The sequence below is a fragment of the Tachypleus tridentatus genome, chromosome 7, assembly GCF_004210375.1.
Source record: "Tachypleus tridentatus isolate NWPU-2018 chromosome 7, ASM421037v1, whole genome shotgun sequence".
Lineage (NCBI taxonomy): Eukaryota > Metazoa > Arthropoda > Merostomata > Xiphosura > Limulidae > Tachypleus > Tachypleus tridentatus.
The window spans coordinates 186,395,221-186,416,814 of record NC_134831.1 but is presented as its reverse complement, the minus strand read 5'-3'; the positions used below and the strand labels follow the sequence as shown (position 1 = coordinate 186,416,814).

Genomic DNA, 21,594 nt, shown 5'->3' with positions numbered 1-21,594 from the left:
GAATGTTGCCCGTTGAGCCACCAGAATTATGAAGAGAAAGCACATAATATAAAAGTGGACAAACCTTCACTCCAACCTGAAGAATCACATAATGTAATAAACTGAACTCAGAATTATGGGTCCAGAAATCCAACCTTAAAGTTACATAATGTTGCTTATGAATCATCAGAACCATGAATAGAGGGAAAGCAACACAAGTGGACAAGCCTTCACTTAATCTGAAGAAACCACAGATTATTTGGCCTGGGATTTTAAACCTAAATCTTAACTTCCCAACCTGAGAGGCAAGGCAATACCCCTGCAGTTGAAAAAATTATATGGAATAAACGAAGTTCAACCAACAGTTCAAAGTCTTGGAGCTCTGTGTGCAGAATTATGAGAAGCTGATGATACTCTTCCACAATCAAGGAAAGTAATATAATGACCAAAAACAAGGGCCATGCTCAACACAACCAGATAGTGAAGTGTCATATCTAAACCAGAATTATAAGAAGGCTCTCACATGGGCTAGTCCTGCTCCCCAAAGACATCTGGAAAAATCTATCCAGAGTTATGTGTGGGAAAATATCCAGCTTTTCTCTCTTCTCCTTCAGTGGAATAAAGTGTTCAAATGTCGCTCAAGAGAAACACACCTATGTCTACCAATCCAACAACTGGAAACTGAGAGTTGTAAGGACTCCAATGCTCCACTATGGAGGAATGGGGGAGAATGCACTGAGATGGTGCAATGAGTGAATTATGTTCCCTGTTTTGAAAACCAAACCAATTCCAGCTTATTTAATCCAGAGATCACCAGAAATTGGCAAAATACCTTTACACTTTACTCATGATAGTCCATGAGTGGCAGTTCAATACTCCATGTTATGTATTGTACTGAATAATTTTGTACCACCCAGAAAGCACCAAGGTTGTCTTATGGAACACCCCATATCAACATAGCTTGTCACTACCAGGAATTTTCTTTATCAATCTAGTGATAATTGGTGCAGATTTGGAAAAAGCATATCTGACCAGGCAACACTTGCTCTTGAGAGGGATTCAAATGATATTTATGAAAAGGTCTCTAAAAGGAAATAGAAAATCACAGAAGAAATGAAGTCACTCTTGATACAATCAAGCCAGGGTATGTAAAACAGCCACAGGGAGGTAGCTGTAACCATCCAAGGAGAAAACTACTAAATCATGGAAATAGTGTAATATACAGTCATGTGAAAAAATTAAGACACCCTATGAAAGCCTGTGTATATATGTAACAATTTTGGATAAATGGATATGCAATCTCAATTGTAACAATACTGAGAGAAAAGACTTTTCAATATCTTCTGTAAAATGTAATTTGGCAAAAATGCATATTCTAATTGAAGAAATAGTTAGGACACCCCCACATTTATACCCATATAAAATGGCTCAACTTACACACAGGTGTATCACACCAGGTGCACGTGATTAGAAGATCATTACTCAGCATTGTGAATGAGGCTTGCCCTATTTAAACCTCAGACATTCAGTTTGGTATGCTCCTGACTGTTGAAGTGAGAGTGAGCACCATGGTGAGAGCAAAAGAGCTGTCTGAGGCCTTCAGAAAGAAAATTGTAGCAGCTTATGAGTCTGGTAAGGAATTTAAAAAGATCTCAAAAGAGTTTGAAATCAGCCATTCCACACCCGTAAAATAGTCAATAAGTGGAGGGTTTAATCAAAACAACTGCCAACATGCCCAGGTCTGGTCGTCCAAGCAAGTTCACCCTAAGAGCAGACAGCAAGATGCTAAAAGAGGTCTCTAAAAACCCTAAAATGTCATCACGGGACCTACAGCAGGCTCTGGCTACTGTTGATGTGAAAGTGCATGCCTCTACAATCAGAAAGAGACTGCACAAGTGTAACTTGCATGGGAGGTGTGCAAGGAGGAAACCTTTGCTCTCTAAGAAAAACATCAAGGCCAGACTGAAGTTTGTCAGAGAGAATGTAGACAAAGACCAGGACTTTTGGAATAATGTTCTTTGGACAGATGAGTCCAAAACTGAATTGTATGGACACCAGGACAGAGGATATGTTTGGCATAAACCAAATACAGCACTCCAGGAAAAGAATCTCATACCAACTGTGAAGCATGGAAGTGGAAGTGTCATGGTTTGGGGCTGCTTTGCTGCAGCAGGACTTAGACAGCTCACAATCATAGAATCCACCATGAATTCTACTGTGTATCAGAGGGTGCTTGATGATCATGTGAGACCTCCGTAAGAAAATTAAAGCTGAAGCAGAACTGAACCCTGCAACACGACAATGATCCAAAACATACCAGTAAATCCACCAAGGACTGGCTGAAAACTAAGAAATGGAGAGTCCTGGAATGGCCGAGTCAAAGCCCAGATCTTAATCCCATTGAGATGCTGTGGGGTGACTTGAAATGAGCTGTACGTGCAAGAATCCCCTCAAACATTAAAATGAGTTCACAAAAAAATGTATAAATTACTTTTTATTTCACACTAGTTTTACATATATGTAACTTAGTAATAAAATTTGTACTCTAGCTTGGTCACATCCTGTTTGTTTCTTCTAAAATACATGATCTGATTATGTTTCAAACTTCCTCCTTCTTCTTCAAAACTCAGATGTTGATTCTATTTCAACAGTTTTTTTTAATCAGTTCAATTACAGGTCCTTAACGCTACTGAAGTGTGCATGTGTGATATTTTTCAATAAATTTCAATGCATTTTCACGTCTTATTCTTTTTGACAATTTGATCCATTTCTTCATAATGTTACACAATTTGGTTCTACATAAGTACTAAATTAATGTGTAATGAACATTACTGATGACCTATACGGAAACATGATTTTGCCAGTCAGAAGGAAATATGAAATACTGTGAAGTGTCTTCTAACAATTATAGAAAATAAAAACCAGATTTTTCAACATACAATAATAACGATCACAATAAACAAGAGAATAAAATTAGAACTTAAGTATTCAAACCTGAGTGGGTGTTATATGTGTGACATCTTCAGATGCTAGAGACTTTAAAATAGTAGTTTTTCCTGCATTGTCTAAACCAAGCAACAAGATACGGAGTTCTTGGTCAGGTGTAGACTTAAGTTTCCGTAGTAATGAAAGTAAACCCTAAAAGAACAAAACATATCCATTAATAATACTTGACTTGTTGGTTTTTTTTTCTATCCTTGTGATATTTTATGAATAGGATACTGAATATAAGAAAGTTGACAATTAAAACTAGAACCTTTTATGGTAACATACACAGACATGTAATACTCATTTTAAATATAAGTGTAAAACAGAAAACAAAAACTTTTGTTAAAAATAGAGTATATCTGACATTTTTCATTTAAAAGAAGAGAAAAAATAAGAAAATAATAGTTGACATCACATTTATTTTTACAATACAGAAAAAAATTTTTTATTTTAATGTCTTAAATGGTTGAAAAATTATATATGCCTACATGTAGCATCCACATAAAGTCCTTAAACCTGCTGTTAATTCCTCCTGGAACTCTTATTCTAAGAACTCCAAATCTAATAATAACACTCATCAGAAAACAGTTAAACAATGTCAGTTTACAATATATGTATGCTGTAACATGTATAATACATAAATCTACATGCACCACAGTTTTCTGTGAGACTACTGTTGAAGATTTCATTATACAGTAGAGAGAATTGTAAGACCTCAGCTAGATATATCTTATTTTCATAATTGTAGGAAAGAACTTCCACCATGTGGTCAACTAGAAACAAATATACATAATATAAATCTAGTCCCATCAAATCCACACCAGAAAAATGACCCAAACAGAATGGTAGATGTAGCTAATCTTCTCAGCAGGAAACCACTTCACCCATGATATCCTTTGATTCAAGATGACTGTGAGAGCTATAATGATGTGTTGAACCTTTGGAGCGAACAATGGAACAAAGATGGTGCCATTTAGTGTAAGGCTCTCAGAGAGAAGCCCAGACATGTATTATGAAAGTTAACATTTTATTAAATCAGAAATGTATTTCCAATAATAATTACCTTCCCTCACATTACATCTATTACTCAACTGCCAGAGTTTCTTCCTTTGCCCATCTACCCATTGGTCTTATTTTTTTCTCACTTCCTCCAGTCTTTTATACACCAGTTAATTACCCTTTATGATATTTGTCTTGTAATGCTCTCCACCAACATCAATACACCCTCTATCCTAGTACTGTGCCTAAACACCTCATTTATTCAGATCATTTTTCCACATTTTAAAGAATGACTCAATCAGCAGTCTCTAACACCAGCTAATAGTGGTGAGGAAGAGTAAAAAGATGAGAGAGGAAGATAATATTATTGGATTTATGTTTCCCATTTAAGAAAAGTTTAATTTGCAAAACATATATACCTCCTCTCACACTTCAGCTAGAATCTCACACTGATAAGTTAGAGGGGGTGGTGAGGACATTATCCATATAGAAAGTGTTCGTACAGTTCATGGATGTGTCAACAAAAGATTGGCATCCTAGTAGAAGAAATGCCCTACATTCAGAATGGGTATGCTCTTCACCCTGTGAGTGGAATTTTACAAAATTTATCATCACCATTGGCCAGACCACAACCAGATAACTAAGGTTCCACTGCTCTAGGTTGAAATTATAGAGCCATGGTCCTTACAACTTACATATATATATATACACACACATATATACTTATGAGTGGATCCCAACCTGTAGTCATAAAATAATGCATTCTGAGCCACTAGAATCACAATGAGAAGGTAGACAACACCAAAGTAAACAAACCTTCTCTTCAACCTGAAGAAATCTGAAAGGCAACACTCCAGGCTCAGAATGACAGGATCACTCTGAGGAAACAGAATTCATCTGGTCTGGAACTGCAAGCACTTATCCTTACTCCCCAACAATGTTGAAAAAGTAAACTGCACTTGCCACCAGAATTATTGGAAGGAAATGAAATAAACAGAGACCCAGGATGAGACAACTCAATGTTCAGAATTATGAATAGACGATGAGCCCTCTTCCTTTTACAATGTACTGAACCAATACTGATCAAAGAGAGGAACCATGGTTATCCTAACTGATAGTTGAACATCAAACCTCAACTAATATTAAGAGTAGGCTCCTACATATCCTGGTGACTCTCTTACTGACATCTGGGGAAATCATCCAAACACCTAGGTAGAAGAGTCCCCAACTCTGCCCTCTCTTGCAAGAATAGAAAAAATTCACTCAAACATCTGGAGGAAAAGCCTCTGTCCATCCTGCTAACTGGAAACTGGGTGTAGTCCACAAGCAGAGTATGGGGGGTAATGCACACTGAAGAGTCCCAAACAACAGTGAAACAGATGAACTACATTTCCTAAACTTTTAGAAGCAAACCAGTCCCACTTTTTTCAATTCAATCATTGACAGGGATGAACAGAATCCCCTTACACTTGTGACAGCCCATGAGAGGCAGTCTGGCAGAGTACAATAATACCACCCAGTCAGCCTCTAGGTGTTTATATGGAACACCTCATTTCTACAGATCCTGTTGCAACCTAATAAAGTATATTGAGTTAGTGGATGCTGGTGTGGAATTGGACAAAACTTGCCAAACATGAGGATTCTATGAATATAAGGTAAGTGACTGTGAAAGATAAAGAACAGATAAGCATAGCAATGAAAATATTTACCCCTCTGTATGATCTTGTGGAAGTGGTAAAGACAGCTACAGGGGGGTTAGTCAAAATCTTCAGATTAAGATAGTGCCAAATCATGCAAGTAATGCAAAATAAAAGTATGGGCAGAGGTGTTTGTGTAAGAGACTGAATATATGAATAGGTGAGAATAAGCCAAATGTCCAAGTAGAAATGAAAAATTAATGTTAAAATGAATTGGAAAAGGAAAAAAAACAGAAAAAATAGAAGACTAATGTACAAAAATGTACTGACCAGAGGTCAACCTGAAGGGAAAGAAGGATACTGAAATAATGGCAGGAAGAAGGATGAATAGGGATATGAATATGAGCATCCTATACATCCACCATTATTATTCAATGGTCACAATAAGAAATTTTTATAAAAACCTAATGTCTTTCATGCTAAAATTAGGTATCTTCAGAAAATAATTGAGACATATCATAGATTTGTATCAACAATGTTCTAAAATCTTCAAAACCACAGATAGAAAACAATGAAAACTTGGAAAATAAGATAAAAAAATTTTCTATCCCTTTCTGAAGGAGACAATTTCAGCCTTCCTGATCCAGAATTTGCATCCAGCCTGATCAGAAGAAAGACGAAAAACAAATGATGAATAAATTCAAAGATCCCACACACAACCCAATGACCCAATGCAACCCTCATCTGTCCACATGAGAGATCTGTCCAGAAAAAAAAAGAAACTAAAATAAACACAATCCTACAGCACAGTTAAACATATACTCTTCAAAAAAAGAAATGCAAAAGGTAAAATCTGAAACATATTGTTAATAAGTTTATTCTGGGTAGTTCTGTATGACGTGTGAAACTTTGCACATTCACTGCTGAACATCCAAAGTCTGCAAAGGCGAAGTCCACGTTCACTAGTTGACGTTTAACGTCACTCAACGTCAATAACGAGTATGCCCCCCGTGAGCATCAATAACTGCTTGGCATCTCCTGCCCATGAAAGAGATGAAATGACGAATCACATCCTGTGGAATGGATGTCCACTCAGCCTGCAAAGCTGCTGCAACCTGAGGTAGAGTCTGCGGTTGAGGTTGTTGCCGTCGCAGACGTTGGTCCAACTCGTCCCAAAGATGTACGATGGGGTTTAAATCTGATGATCTGGAGGGCCAGGGAAGAACGTTGATGTTGTGGTGTCTCAAGAAGACAGTGGTGAGTCGGGCTGTGTGAGAACGGGTATTGTCATGTTGAAAAACGTCGTTGACATTCACCATGATGGGTTGCACATGGGGCCTAAGAATCTCGTCGACGGTTGCGTACGGTCTGATCGGAAATCCTACACAGCCCTGGTATGGTTGAGGCAGTAGACGTCGCAGTGGTGGTCCTATCCCAAAGGTGAGGTAACCGGATGTAGCGATCTTGTGCGGGGCGTGGTCACACGAGGTCTGCCAGATCGTGGACGGTCATAAGTTGATCCATGTTGTTGGTGACGATTCCATAGCCTTGTGATGGTGCTTGGGTGGACATTTACAGCTCTGGCAACATCTGATCGAGATTCGCCTGCTTCCAAGCAACCAATGGCATTGTTGCGTTGTGCTTCAGTCAGTCTTGGTGTAACTGTATTGCATGTCGGTGGCTTAACACTGAGCTATGGAAACCAAGAACCCATCACTTTTATAGGGATGTTGCACTTGCAGAACATGCAGATCTCTCAAACAAATTTATTGGACACGAATGCGTTTTGGCGAAAAATCCGAAGTTTTCCTACGTTTTCAAAGTGCACAACTTTTATTGTCATTTTGGTCTGACGATCAGTGCCTTAACACGTTTAACATCACATGCTCTGAGCTTGTAACGTTATTTCATATATTTCTCTTTAAAATAACAAAAAATATCCCTTTTGCGTTTCTTTTTTTGAAGAGTATATTTAGAATGCTAATAGCCACACTTACATTGTACAACCTTGTCTGCTTAAATTATGTGTCTATCTCAAGCAACTTAGTCTCACAAGTAAATAACATATTCCAGCCTAAAGAATTCACAGCACAATAATATCTCATACAGTGGTAAGTAAGTCAACCAAGTTACTGAGGAAATACTATATTGCTTACAGAATTCTATTTCTATAGTTTACAAAATTTATAGACATGCAGATTACAAGTAAAAAAAAAAAATCACTACCTCACCAAACAAGTAATGAGTCAACACGATGATTCCAGTGGTGGAAAGTTTATTTTACAGGGATAGTTTAAGATCTCTTTAACATATTTTATCTTTATCAAAAAAAAGGTAAGAGGTGATTTTATTGTGTGTGTGTGTGTGCTTTCTTATAGCAAAACCAAATTGCACTACCTGTTGTATCCACTGAGGGAAATAAAACCCTTGATTTTAGTACTGTAAATCCATAGACTTACTGCTGTCCAACCAGGGGACATTTAATCTTTTTGAAGTTCACAAGATCAAGAGGGTAAAATTTCTTTCTCCTGTATTCTAGAAACAACAATATGAGAGGACATACATTTAATATCTGGAAATACAAAAAGGATCCACTTCAGTTAAGGCAGTTTTATTTTTCTTGAAAGAGGAAAAGTGTAATACAGAATGTATTACCATCAGAAGCAGAAGAGGCAAGCACTTTACAAAAGTATGTGAACAGATTTAATAAATTCCTAAACATATACTACAGTATATATTTTCACATTACATGATCAGTGGCACACTTGAGGTTGTGTGGGTGTAATTGTTAATAATTTTTGTAAGTCCTACATCCCATGTAATTTTACATAGAAATAAATTATCAGTAGGACTCCATTAAGATCATGGACCCTGGGGCTGAGCCCCCTCTAGCTCCTACTTAAATACCCCACTATAAATGATATTATTGTACCAAATTATTGAGATTTTCTTGACAGAGTCACCTGGAAAAAGATCTTTGATTATAATCAGAACACAATATCTGGAATTGGATATCAGCATTATTAGTCTTACATTCAGGTTTAAAGTTCTCAGTGACGTGAACACTTTCATCTTTAAAGTTATAAACTTTCCATTTGAATGTAATCATATTCCAAACAAGTTATGTTACTATGTTTACTACTTACAGCTTATTAGATACAATACAATTGGTATGTTTGATAAATGTAATGGATTGCAACTAAAAAAGGCCTCTGTTTAAAATCCAAAATGTTGACTCATTTTTATTCAATAGGCAGTTGCAATCCATTAAAGTTCTCAAACATACCTTGTCCACATTACCTAAATTTTCTGATACAATTGTTCAGTATTATATGATTTAATGTAAAGAGTCCATGCACTCCCTCTACTTTTTCACAGACGTAGTTCCCAGAATGCATTTTAAAAACAAAATCTATTTATTTCTGTGGAAAATTAATATTTTTGCTACTAATTATGACATTTTAAAATCTTCAACTTTTATGTTTTAATTCCTTTGAAAATTGTAAGATAATAGTGAATTGTTGAAGTGTATTGACAACATTAATTTTATCCCATTATACACACACATATATAGTCAGTATTAGCTATATGATAGTTCCATAAGATAGTTTTATTAATACTGAACCTTCTAAAGACTTATCATGTTTCGTTTTTGGCTATTACAGCACCATTTATTATTTTCTATAGTCAATTTTTATGTGCTAGTTAAACATCTGAGCTTAATTAGAGAGAGAGCAGTAGTATTATATACACTTCATAATATGTTTAACATTTTGTTTTCTTTGTATCTTATTCAACATTATTATATTTCAGATATTCTTTTACCATTTTGTATCTTAACAAACATTAGTTTTGGGATGTACTATAAGAAAATTACTGCTCCTAACAGTAACGTGTATTTCAAGAACTGTTACACATATCACTGTTCTCCAGCAGGAGAGGCTTAATAAATTTTACTATTGTTAAAAAATGTCAGGGAGAACTGGAAAAAAATGACATGTGATACAAAGATTATATTTTTCAAAAAATATATAATTCTGCAACAATAGTTAAATGAAACACCTAATGTTTCTATGTTTCATTACTATTTATGTAAGTATTGTTACTTTCATTAACAGTATCAGTCAGAGTGGTTGGTAGATGTGATGTCATCCCTTTTTAACCTTACTTATGTTTTATTAGCATATTTTTACCAAAAAAGGCTGCTTTGCAACTTTACCTTGGTATATGCTATTTTTTTCTAATGTAGGAATTTTTACACTCACAACAACTCACTGTAGTAAAATTTGTTCAGTTGAGCAAATCACAAAGCATTTCTCAGTTTTCTTTTTCCTATTCTATCAGTGGAAGCACTTCTTGACAAAAGTGATACTGTGTGACAAGATAGGACAAATTATAAGGTTTCTTAACATAAGAGCTGCCAAGGCCATTAATTTGAAGGTTTTCACTTTTAAAACTTTAGTATATTTTGTTTGTTTGGTAGTTCTAGTGTTAAAGTTATTTCCTAGTTAAGGGTATTAGACACAAATTTTCCAGTTCTTTACAACTTTTATTGAAAATGAATGGTCTAGAAAAACATTTATTGTTTTTGTTATACCCAGTTATGACATGCTGTCAGCAATTTCTATCGCTTTTTTCTAGATAACAATGGTACTGAATTACTTAATACAATATTATAAGGATTGTTATTCTCAAGGCTTGTCATATAACAAAAAAAGTGTGTCCACTGATGCTATGATCGACTTGAGATTTAGACTTACAGGTTGATCAGGTGCAGGGCTCAAGATTAATGCTAGTAAACTTGCAAATTATTGGTTAATGTTACAGTTTTTCTTGTAAAATGAAGAAGGCACTAGAAATATTTGCTAGTAACCAGTTCAGAAGGAGGAATTTCCGATTTTTACTATCAACTACTAATACATCAGTGACAGATGCATTTCAATCATTTAGTATGCAAAACCCTGACTACAGAAGGTTGCTATAAATGTAATTAACATGTCCATTTCACTTGCCAGTAACATGCTGGTTTTGCAAGATCCATTTCATTTACAAAGCATACCTAGGATAAGTATCAAAAATAGGGAGTAAAGGCAGACCTAAAGCACAAGCTTATGATAAGGTATGAAAATGCATAAATATTTGATAAGGCAATTGCAGAGTGATTACAGTGAAAATGACAGTTTATATATCGTTGATGATGAGAGGTCAACTGAAGTTACTAAATGAAAAGAAATAGTAGAGTGGTCAGAACACACAGAGAATTATTCCTTCAAAGATTGCTAATGATTTTCTAGTATTGTTACCACTGACTATATCCATCAGGAATTGTTTCATGTAAGGTATCCTTTGTTGTATTGTCCATATGACTTATTTGTTTACAGTAATATGAAAACTGTACTCACTATTACTCATATTAAAAAAAAACAAAACATATTTTCTTTTCCTTGGTCAAATTAAAGGAAATGGTTGCAAAGCTAATTAGTGCACAGCCCAGCTGGCTAGACTCACAATAACTGACCTCTGTAGTACCATTTTACCAGCAGCATGGTGAGACATTCTGTGCCCTAATGGATGTTCATTAGATGTAATATCAGAATAGAAATGATGTAAATGCAGGATACTTTTTCACATTTTCCTTAATTTGTTCTTGTTTAAAAGAAATATGTTAACCCTATTAGCTTTTAATGCTTCACTGTCGGATGGCATTAAACCATAACCTTTTAATAGCAACATATTATAGGCTGTCAGTTAGTGTTAGACAATGTATAGTTTGTGAATCTAAGCATTTGTGGTCTAGATATACCAGTTTCCATTCAAACCAAGCATCTTTTAATTTCTATTAAGTGTTAAAATAAAAATACATTTACATAAGATTAAAATTAGTTATTATATTAAAAGCATTTTAAAAAAAAACATGATACAGATGATTTGCCCAAATAATTATACATATTTAATTATTTTTAACATCTAATACATAAAATAACAAATTAAATACAGTTTCAGTGAAGTTTAGTGAATTATAGTTTTTTTATTTTAAGCAGCAGTCACAAAATAACTTACAACCATTTGTTAGTGTCTGCAAAAACTAAGACTAATGCTTTAAGTGCAGTACCAGCACTCAACTGTTTTTTGTTTTTTTTCATAAATGTTAATATTTTCAAAGTTAAAGCTAAACTTGTCTCATTACCATCAATAAGGCCCAGCATGGTCAAGTGGTTAGGGTGCTCGAATCATAATCCGAGGATTATGGGTTTGAATCCCCATCACACCAAACATGCTCACCCTTTCAGCTGTGGGGACATTATAATGTGATGGTCAATTCTACTATTTGGCAATGGGTGGTGATGACTAGCTGCCTTCCCTCTAGTCTTACACTGTTAAATTAGAGATGGATAGCCCATGTATAGCTTTATGTGAAATTCAAAAACAAACCATCAACAAAATATAATATTAAATCAAATCTGGTGATTAGAAGAACAGAATCTACTATATTAGACAGAGTCATCATCAAGAGAGGTTCCAGTATAACGTAGATTAATGTTGTTTTTATTATATGGTGCATACTAATATTTTCTAGTGTGAATGTTAAAATGGATTACATGTATAGATTAACCAAATATGGGTCTCAGAAATTGCACCGAGAATTCCGAACTAGTTATAATGAAGTTTGTTTCCACTCTATTTTTATGAAACATATTTTTGGTATACTCAAGTGTGCAGAACCTGGTCATAAGTAGTTGCTTACAATCTAGCCATTTGACTGTTACATATCAAAATGTGAATTAATTTTCCAAGAGTTTTGGGATTCTTAGTATTGCCAGAAGGATGAGTTTAAATTAAAGATACTAGAACATACATTTGGATTCTCATATGCTGAAATAAAAATTTGTCCATGTGTAACAAAGAAGTTAGAGAAACTGTAACTTTTTTAATCATTTTGCTCCTATACAATCAACTTGACAGTTTGACTTAAGCTGAGAAAAAAATCATTAAAATTCATATATGCTGTCAAACAACAGATGTCAAATCCCCAAAATCATATAATGTACCAATATATGAACACTACAAAATTAGTTTTAACACTGAAAGTATGAACTCGGAAAAATTAAATTCTGTAGAAACTTTGTGTACTTTTTGTGGCAGAAAGGCAATAGTGTTATTGAACAAACAAAGGGCTTAAGTGTGATTGTTGGTAAGATTCAAAATCTCTTTATTTTGTGTTAGTTACAGGGAAAACAAAATGCTAGAGTTTTTATTTCTACTTACAAATATCTCTGAATTTAAGATAAAAAAAGTTAATGTACCCTTGCACAAGAATGGACTGGTTACACTTAAGTAGTGTTTGTAACTTTGGTCTTCTTTCTACAGGAAGAGTGTAGGCATCAGTCACTCGCATGGTGCTTGGTCATAGTAGTCTAGATAATTTAAGCTACTATTTTCAAGAGAGACTCAGAGAAAAGTTTTACAAAACCTTCTACAGATCACTGTTTAGCAGTGGAAAATGTGGTTGAAGGCACATTTGGATATTAGTGGTAATGTCTTCAGAGTCTGATATCTAACCACATTTCCATAATTCCCATTATACCATAATCCTCCACTTCAACTTGGGCCTTAAACCAATTCATTTGTTTCCTAATACTCTTAACAACAGAATAATAACAATTATGTTTATTTGTGAATGTGCTATGTTTTATCTTTATATCTGATAAACTTTTGTTTAAAACCTCTATTTAACTTTATACTCTGAGATTCATTTTATTAATAATTTTGTTGCCCTGGCTATCCTAAAAATGCTTATTCTCAATTTTCTAAGTTCACTCTGAACTATGCAAATTTACTTCAAACTATTTTCGATGAATACTTTTGAAGCTTCCCCATAAATCATACTAGATAACTGTGAATTCTTACACTCCTCACAATAGTTCATAATTTTGTGTAGAGGCCTATTCTATTTTTCATTTTTCTACTTTCTCTGCAGTAGACTAGCTTTGCTAAATTCATAGATTACCAGCACTGTTTCAGAAAACAAACTAAATTCCAGTGGGTATCTTATAGTGATGGAACATATTAGGCTTATACATAGCTCATATATTCTTTTCTTCACTGACATTACACATTTTAATAGAAAAAAAGAAACATTCACAATCAACTAACTAGTTAGTTTGTTGGATAGTTATGAATACGTAATTATGGCAGGATAGTCACATATTCTTCAAAAACCTAAGGTATTTTCGGTTATTAAGAAAACTGTAACAACAGAACTGTATGGTGTTTGTGATTAGGCTGCAGTTCCAATCTTTTTATTCTGTTCAAATGTCAGAGATGTACCACTTTCAAAAGTTCTTAACTTCTGCTCTTCCAACAAACAGATGGTCAGGTTGCATAATCCTTGTCTTCATCTCTGCCCTCTAACCCAGAACAGTGTTGATGCCCCAGCCCCAGCTACGTAAAATGTTGCATAAGTATAATGTTGAACTTGTTCTGTATTAAAAACATGAAGGTTGATACTTTGGTCACAGTTTTTTTCTTTTTTGCTATAGCTTGTATGTAAGTTTGGTCACCTGTAAAGCAATTTTGTAAATAATCATTGATGGATAACAACAATCTGTCATATTTACTTCAGTTTTGACATTCTTCATTTATTTTGTGTCCCTTTAAGTGTCCAATCTGACATTTAAACCAGATTTCACTTTTTGCACTTTCCAGGAGGCATTCCTCATCCTGCATGAAAAGAAGCAGTCTGTGCACTTTCCAGTTTGACCAAGGAGAGGACATAGTGATCTCATTTCAGTGGAAGAATGAAGAGTTTCCTGATTTCTCAAAAAATATCTAAAGTAAAAACATAACAACAAATCTAAACTCTCTTGAATTTTCTATGAAGTCCACATACTACTGCATTACCTTCACCAGGTTCCTCTTTGTCTTCCTTGGTTCTACTATGTCTAGCCAGTAATTAAAAATAAGAACAATATGGTTATGCTGTATTTATCTTATTCCAAGTTTCATGAGAGAAGTAGCCTGTATTGTATTTCTACAACTGCATTTTCTTCTCTAAAACTCTCTGAACATTTTCTGCAAAACAGATAGATGGATGTTAGGACATAAACTACTGTAACTGTGTATGATTCTTTATGATATACTTTATGATAAATTCTTACCTACAGGCTATGCAGTACATCTAAACAAGCCAAAGATACTCTGTTCCAAAACTATCATCTTGGATCTAAATTAATTAGCTTAAAATACTGGAAGATCATCCGTGATGTTCCTAGAAGATCTTCAAACTTATGTTTCACATCCTGAAGCTTGGGGTATGTAATATTAAGATAAAACTTATTATATTTTTATCCATACATATATATTTACTTATTTGTATCACTTATGTCTGTGCTACCATCAATCATGAAACAAAAAAGCCAGTGAAAGGTAATTGTTGTTGTAATTCATCATGCAGAGTACCAATGATTTCAGTGATGAATGTCCTATATGCTTCACCATTGTTGTAAGTTCTTTCAATTGAGATGCCACTGTCTATATGAGGTCCTGTTACTTTCAGGAACTCAGTAAATGGCCTCTCACTGACAGCATTTCCATTGTCATAACAGCGTGAAAAGTTTATTTTTTCAGACTTTTTCCATATTTTCCAGTCATTTCTTTTTGTAGTTTTTGCTGTATAATCAGCAAACAGTAAGTGCATTTATGTAAGCATCAAACTTTTTGTTGGTTTACTAGGTCCTTCTCAGGATGCTTAGCACCAACAACACACAGTACTGTTTTAACAGTAAAGTACTGTTAAAATATCTGGCACAAAACAGTCTCAGCAGCATCTTGCTTGTTCATCTTTGAGATACACTGCAACCAATCAGTTCTTGAGTTTGTAACCCATTTGTGGATAGCTTTCACATAGCAGGAAACTTCTACCCATTCTTCCAGAAACTTTGAAAGATGCCATGTATTCTATGACCTGCAACAGTTTTCAAAATGTGACTGACAGCACTGTTAATTCATCAGATGTTTATGGCACATTTGAAGCACTAACTTCAGTTGGTTCAGCTAGAATGAATAAATAAATATAAGTAGGAAAGTTTTGAAAGTAAATAAATAACTAATTATTACAGAAACAAAATACAAAACAGAACACAATAAAAAAAACAAAAATTTCAGAATGTACTTTGCTAAATCTATGTTAAACTGTCATAAAGTAAGCCTGCAATTAAAAAACGAAATTGGTACATAAATATACTTTGTCAGAGCTGAACACCCAAATTCCTTAGACATAACTTCATATTTGTTATTTTCTTCTTTTCTTGAAGACCAAGTCTGTCTCTGCCAACAAATCAAGTAAAAGAGGCAATTCACAAATAGCATGCTTCTACAAAGATCAGCTTTCTTGAGGCAGCTCATAAACCATATAAATGTTGCCTTGCAAAAACTAGCTTTTATCACATTTACCTAGTTAGCCAACATAAATTATTCTTTCTAGGAAACAATGAATTTTCAATTTCTTTCCTTTTTCTGGACCATGGAAGAGGGGAGGGTGTTGTGTGTTGTTAAAAACACTAAACCTATTTGTGTAAAACTTCATACAAATTAGTTAAATGAATTCTAGTTCCCACATGAAGAAAATCTCACAAGACTCGATGTAGGTTGTACCTCTTTTGAAATTTTGTTGTGAAACACTGTTTAAAGAAAGGATTTGAAAACACCTTTATCTATGACTTTTATTAATTTCTTCCTCATACAACAGAGTTTCATTTCATATATGAAATCAGTAACATTCATTAAAATATGTTCATAAACTTAACAACTGAAGAAGATAACTTCCACACATAAGCATGAGAAAGCTGTCAGAAATTTATAATAGCCATTAACGTCAAACTTTCAAAATGACATCCCTGGTATCTGCTATTTGTACTGAAGCATAATATTTTGGCTACAAAACTTTTGGCTGAAATTAGTTTCCACCTAATAGATATAATTTGTTTTCATTAATAAGATTTTTTCTCACTTGTGTATGTTGTTTAACTATACAAAATTTAACAACACATTCAATAAAAAAAGTATTTCTATCATCTGAATAGTTTAATCCCACAAACCTAGCCTGTTTCACTCACCAATATGTAATATGATTCTTCAATCCCACAAACCTAGCCTGTTTCACTCACCAATATGTAATATGATTCTTCAATCCCACAAACCTAGCCTGTTTCACTCACCAATATGTAATATGATTCTTCAATCCCACAAACCTAGCCTTTTCACTCACCAATATGTAATATGATTCTTCAATCCCACAAACCTAGCCTGTTTCACTCACCAATATGTAATATGATTCTTCAATCCCACAAACCTAGCCTGTTTCACTCACCAATATGTAATATGATTCTTTAATCCCACAAACCTAGCCTGTTTCACTCACCAATATGTAATATGATTCTTCAATCCCACAAACCTAGCCTGTTTCACTCACCAATATGTAATATGATTCTTTAATCCCATAAACCTAGCCTGTTTCACTCACCAATATGTAATATGATTCTTTAATCCCACAAACCTAGCCTGTTTCACTCACCAATATGTAATATGATTCTTTAATCCCACAAACCTAGCCTGTTTCACTCACCAATATGTAATATGATTCTTCAATCCCACAAACCTAGCCTGTTTCACTCACCAATATGTAATATGATTCTTCAATCCCACAAACCTAGCCTGTTTCACTCACCAGTATGTAATATGATTCTTTAATCCCATAAACCTAGCCTGTTTCACTCACCAGTATGTAATATGATTCTTTAATCCCACAAACCTAGCCTGTTTCACTCACCAATATGTAATATGATTCTTCAATCCCACAAACCTAGCCTGTTTCACTCACCAATATGTAATATGATTCTTTAATCCCACAAACCTAGCCTGTTTCACTCACCAATATGTAATATGATTCTTCAATCCCACAAACCTAGCCTGTTTCACTCACCAATATGTAATATGATTCTTTAATCCCATAAACCTAGCCTGTTTCACTCACCAATATGTAATATGATTCTTCAATCCCACAAACCTAGCCTGTTTCACTCACCAATATGTAATATGATTCTTTAATCCCACAAACCTAGCCTGTTTCACTCACCAATATGTAATATGATTCTTTAATCCCACAAACCTAGCCTGTTTCACTCACCAATATGTAATATGATTCTTCAATCCCACAAACCTAGCCTGTTTCACTCACCAGTATGTAATATGATTCTTCAATCCCACAAACCTAGCCTGTTTCACTCACCAATATGTAATATGATTCTTCAATCCCACAAACCTAGCCTGTTTCACTCACCAATATGTAATATGATTCTTTAATCCCATAAACCTAGCCTGTTTCACTCACCAATATGTAATATGATTCTTTAATCCCACAAACCTAGCCTGTTTCACTCACCAATATGTAATATGATTCTTCAATCCCACAAACCTAGCCTGTTTCACTCACCAATATGTAATATGATTCTTTAATCCCACAAACCTAGCCTGTTTCACTCACCAATATGTAATATGATTCTTCAATCCCACAAACCTAGCCTGTTTCACTCACCAATATGTAATATGATTCTTTAATCCCATAAACCTAGCCTGTTTCACTCACCAATATGTAATATGATTCTTCAATCCCACAAACCTAGCCTGTTTCACTCACCAATATGTAATATGATTCTTTAATCCCACAAACCTAGCCTGTTTCACTCACCAATATGTAATATGATTCTTTAATCCCACAAACCTAGCCTGTTTCACTCACCAATATGTAATATGATTCTTCAATCCCACAAACCTAGCCTGTTTCACTCACCAATATGTAATATGATTCTTCAATCCCACAAACCTAGCCTGTTTCACTCACCAATATGTAATATGATTCTTCAATCCCACAAACCTAGCCTGTTTCACTCACCAATATGTAATATGATTCTTCAATCCCACAAACCTGGCCTGTTTCACTCACCAATATGTAATATGATTCTTTAATCCCACAAACCTAGCCTGTTTCACTCACCAATATGTAATATGATTCTTCAATCCCACAAACCTAGCCTGTTTCACTCACCAATATGTAATATGATTCTTCAATCCCACAAACCTAGCCTGTTTCACTCACCAATATGTAATATGATTCTTCAATCCCACAAACCTAGCCTTTTCACTCACCAATATGTAATATGATTCTTCAATCCCACAAACCTAGCCTGTTTCACTCACCAATATGTAATATGATTCTTCAATCCCACAAACCTAGCCTGTTTCACTCACCAATATGTAATATGATTCTTTAATCCCACAAACCTAGCCTGTTTCACTCACCAATATGTAATATGATTCTTCAATCCCACAAACCTAGCCTGTTTCACTCACCAATATGTAATATGATTCTTTAATCCCACAAACCTAGCCTGTTTCACTCACCAATATGTAATATGATTCTTCAATCCCACAAACCTAACCTGTTTCACTCACCAATATGTAATATGATTCTTCAATCCCACAAACCTAGCCTGTTTCACTCACCAATATGTAATATGATTCTTTAATCCCACAAACCTAGCCTGTTTCACTCACCAATATGTAATATGATTCTTCAATCCCACAAACCTAGCCTGTTTCACTCACCAATATGTAATATGATTCTTTAATCTATGTACATGATAAATGTTGTGTTTCACCTAGATTTCTTCCTTTTTTCTTATCATCTTTGACTATTGTTTACAACTAGTCTGAACATACATAATGATGCAAGGATTATCAACTGGAAAAGAAATGCAATCACTCCTTGATGGTTACTGGATAAACATTAGAGTCCTCTAATATTTTAACTTTTACATTGTTTCTAATATTTTGAGTTTCATTTACTGATATTTTGACTTTTACTGTTTACTACTACAGAAATGCTATAAGTTGTTACTTCAACATTACATAACATTAATTTACCTAATTAATCATGAATATAGGTAATAAAGACAAAGGTAGAAAAAACACAATGGAAATAAGTCAATAGGAACAAAAAAAGACAAAGAAAATTACAGGTAAAGCAAAATCTAAAAAGTGTTTTGGAAAACTGTGCCAATAACAGCTAAGTCTAAACTAAATATTAAAATTATGTAAACCAACTAAGTTAATAATTAAGTGTTATTAATACAGTCTACTAATCTATGGCTTCCTATTATAAAGATGTTATACCATTCCTAAAATATAGGACTTTTTTTTTCACCTGCATATTTTTTTCTTTTACAGGGTTTTCATGCATATTTCAGAATTTATCATTTTATGCCATTCCTAAAATATAGGACTTTTTTATACTTTTTACCTACATGTGTAATATTATTTGTTTTACAGGGTTTATGCACATATGTTATAATAAAAAAAATAACATGCTTATTTCAGGAATTACAGATTACACATGTAGGACTTTTTTTTTTTACTTATTTGTGTAATTTTCTTTGTCTTTTTTACCACTGGTTAATCATACATGTAAGTAAAGTATACAAAAATCATGACATGTAAGAATATGAAGCTTATCGGTATTTTGTGATTTCACTTGTGTTTAGCACAAAATGGACAACTGAATGATGGATGATTTGTTCTTCACTGCCTAAGAAACACATTCCAGAAGAGAAAACAAAATATTTCAACATTATCCATATAACATAAATGAAAGACACTCATAAATTTTACATGGAGTTGAAGTACTCCATTATTTTCCTTTCACCTCATTAAGCAGGTTTATTTTGAAAAAAATTTTTGTGACAGTTCATATTTAAAAATTTGGAAGTAAAATAAAAATAGGTAGCATCTTCATGCATTCTTAATAATTCATTATTTACACAGTTGGATTTCACATACATACAGGCTTCAAATGCAAGCAGAACTGCACGAACCCCAGGCTAATACACTGGAAATGAAGACAGTTTCAACTCAAAACTTGGTAATCACAGGCAAGTAGTACATTCCTAAAGCAAATTTAAATTAGAAATGCAAATACGAAAATGCTGAAAATGAGAATGAAAAAAAGAAAGAGGGAAGAGACTTTTTGTCATGCAAATAGAGAGTTTAGTTACCTGAATAATGAATAATTATTGTCAATTTCAAGCACATGAAGTTTATCATCAATTTACCCAAACAAATAAGTAGGTTTAAAAGTTAATGTCAAACCCTAGGTATGTAAAAATAATATCACATATTTAATATTTAACACACCCTGAACTAGAAATTTTTTATTTCAACACTGTTTACCATATTAAATTATCATGTTCAAATATATACTGTTTAATTTCTTTGATACAATTACAGGTTGACTGTATATACTGTTCAAACAATATTAATTTAATACATTAGTAGACACATAATTTGACAACACTATTTGATGAGAAGGTTGTCATACATTTTTGAAAAACTACAGAATATATGTACATATTATATATTATAATGAAATATAATATTACAATTAACAAATTCCACAAATGATAATTTTACCTTTGGATATTTAGGCGATATTTTTTTTAACGTTACAATTAATGGATACTCCATTTTAATATAATTATACATTTTAAGACGTTCTGCTTGGTGCCAGTAGTGGCGGGGTTGCAACTGCCAATATTATTAACCATGCTTTTCATACCAGTCTGATGAGCACTAGTAGTGGTATTAAACAAAGTAAGTAGCAGAAAATGTAAGGTTGACATATTATTACAATCTTCTTTACTTCAGTTCACGAGTTCTTATGTTATTATTACGTTACTGATATCAATACTACTACTAATAATAGTAGTGATATTAATATTATTATATTATAGTATGGTAATAAGTAATACTATAAACGGCACAAGTTTTACTAGCAGTTAGTGCTGAATACTAAATTACAATTATACCAATACCATTGTGTCCAAAACAGTCCCAGCTACTGCAATCAAACGATTTTTATGTGTTTTTAGATATAATTTCA

The 21,594-nt window shown here is 33.8% G+C and overlaps 1 protein-coding gene and 1 long non-coding RNA gene across 2 annotated transcripts in view; both read right to left on the bottom strand.

Annotated features, from left to right (window-relative positions):
- LOC143257502 (ADP-ribosylation factor-like protein 3) overlaps positions 1-21,594 on the bottom strand; it is a 45,379-nt gene that overhangs the window by 23,646 nt on the left and 139 nt on the right. The window contains exon 2 of the mRNA XM_076516276.1: positions 2,974-3,117. Coding sequence (XP_076372391.1) covers positions 2,974-3,117 — 144 coding nt within the window. The remainder of the gene's footprint in view (positions 1-2,973; positions 3,118-21,594) is intronic.
- On the bottom strand, positions 13,703-21,592 carry LOC143257503 (uncharacterized). Its single transcript, XR_013031887.1, has 2 exons — positions 21,527-21,592; positions 13,703-15,656 (listed from the first exon to the last, which is right to left on the bottom strand). It is a non-coding gene; the product is annotated as an uncharacterized LOC143257503 (long non-coding RNA).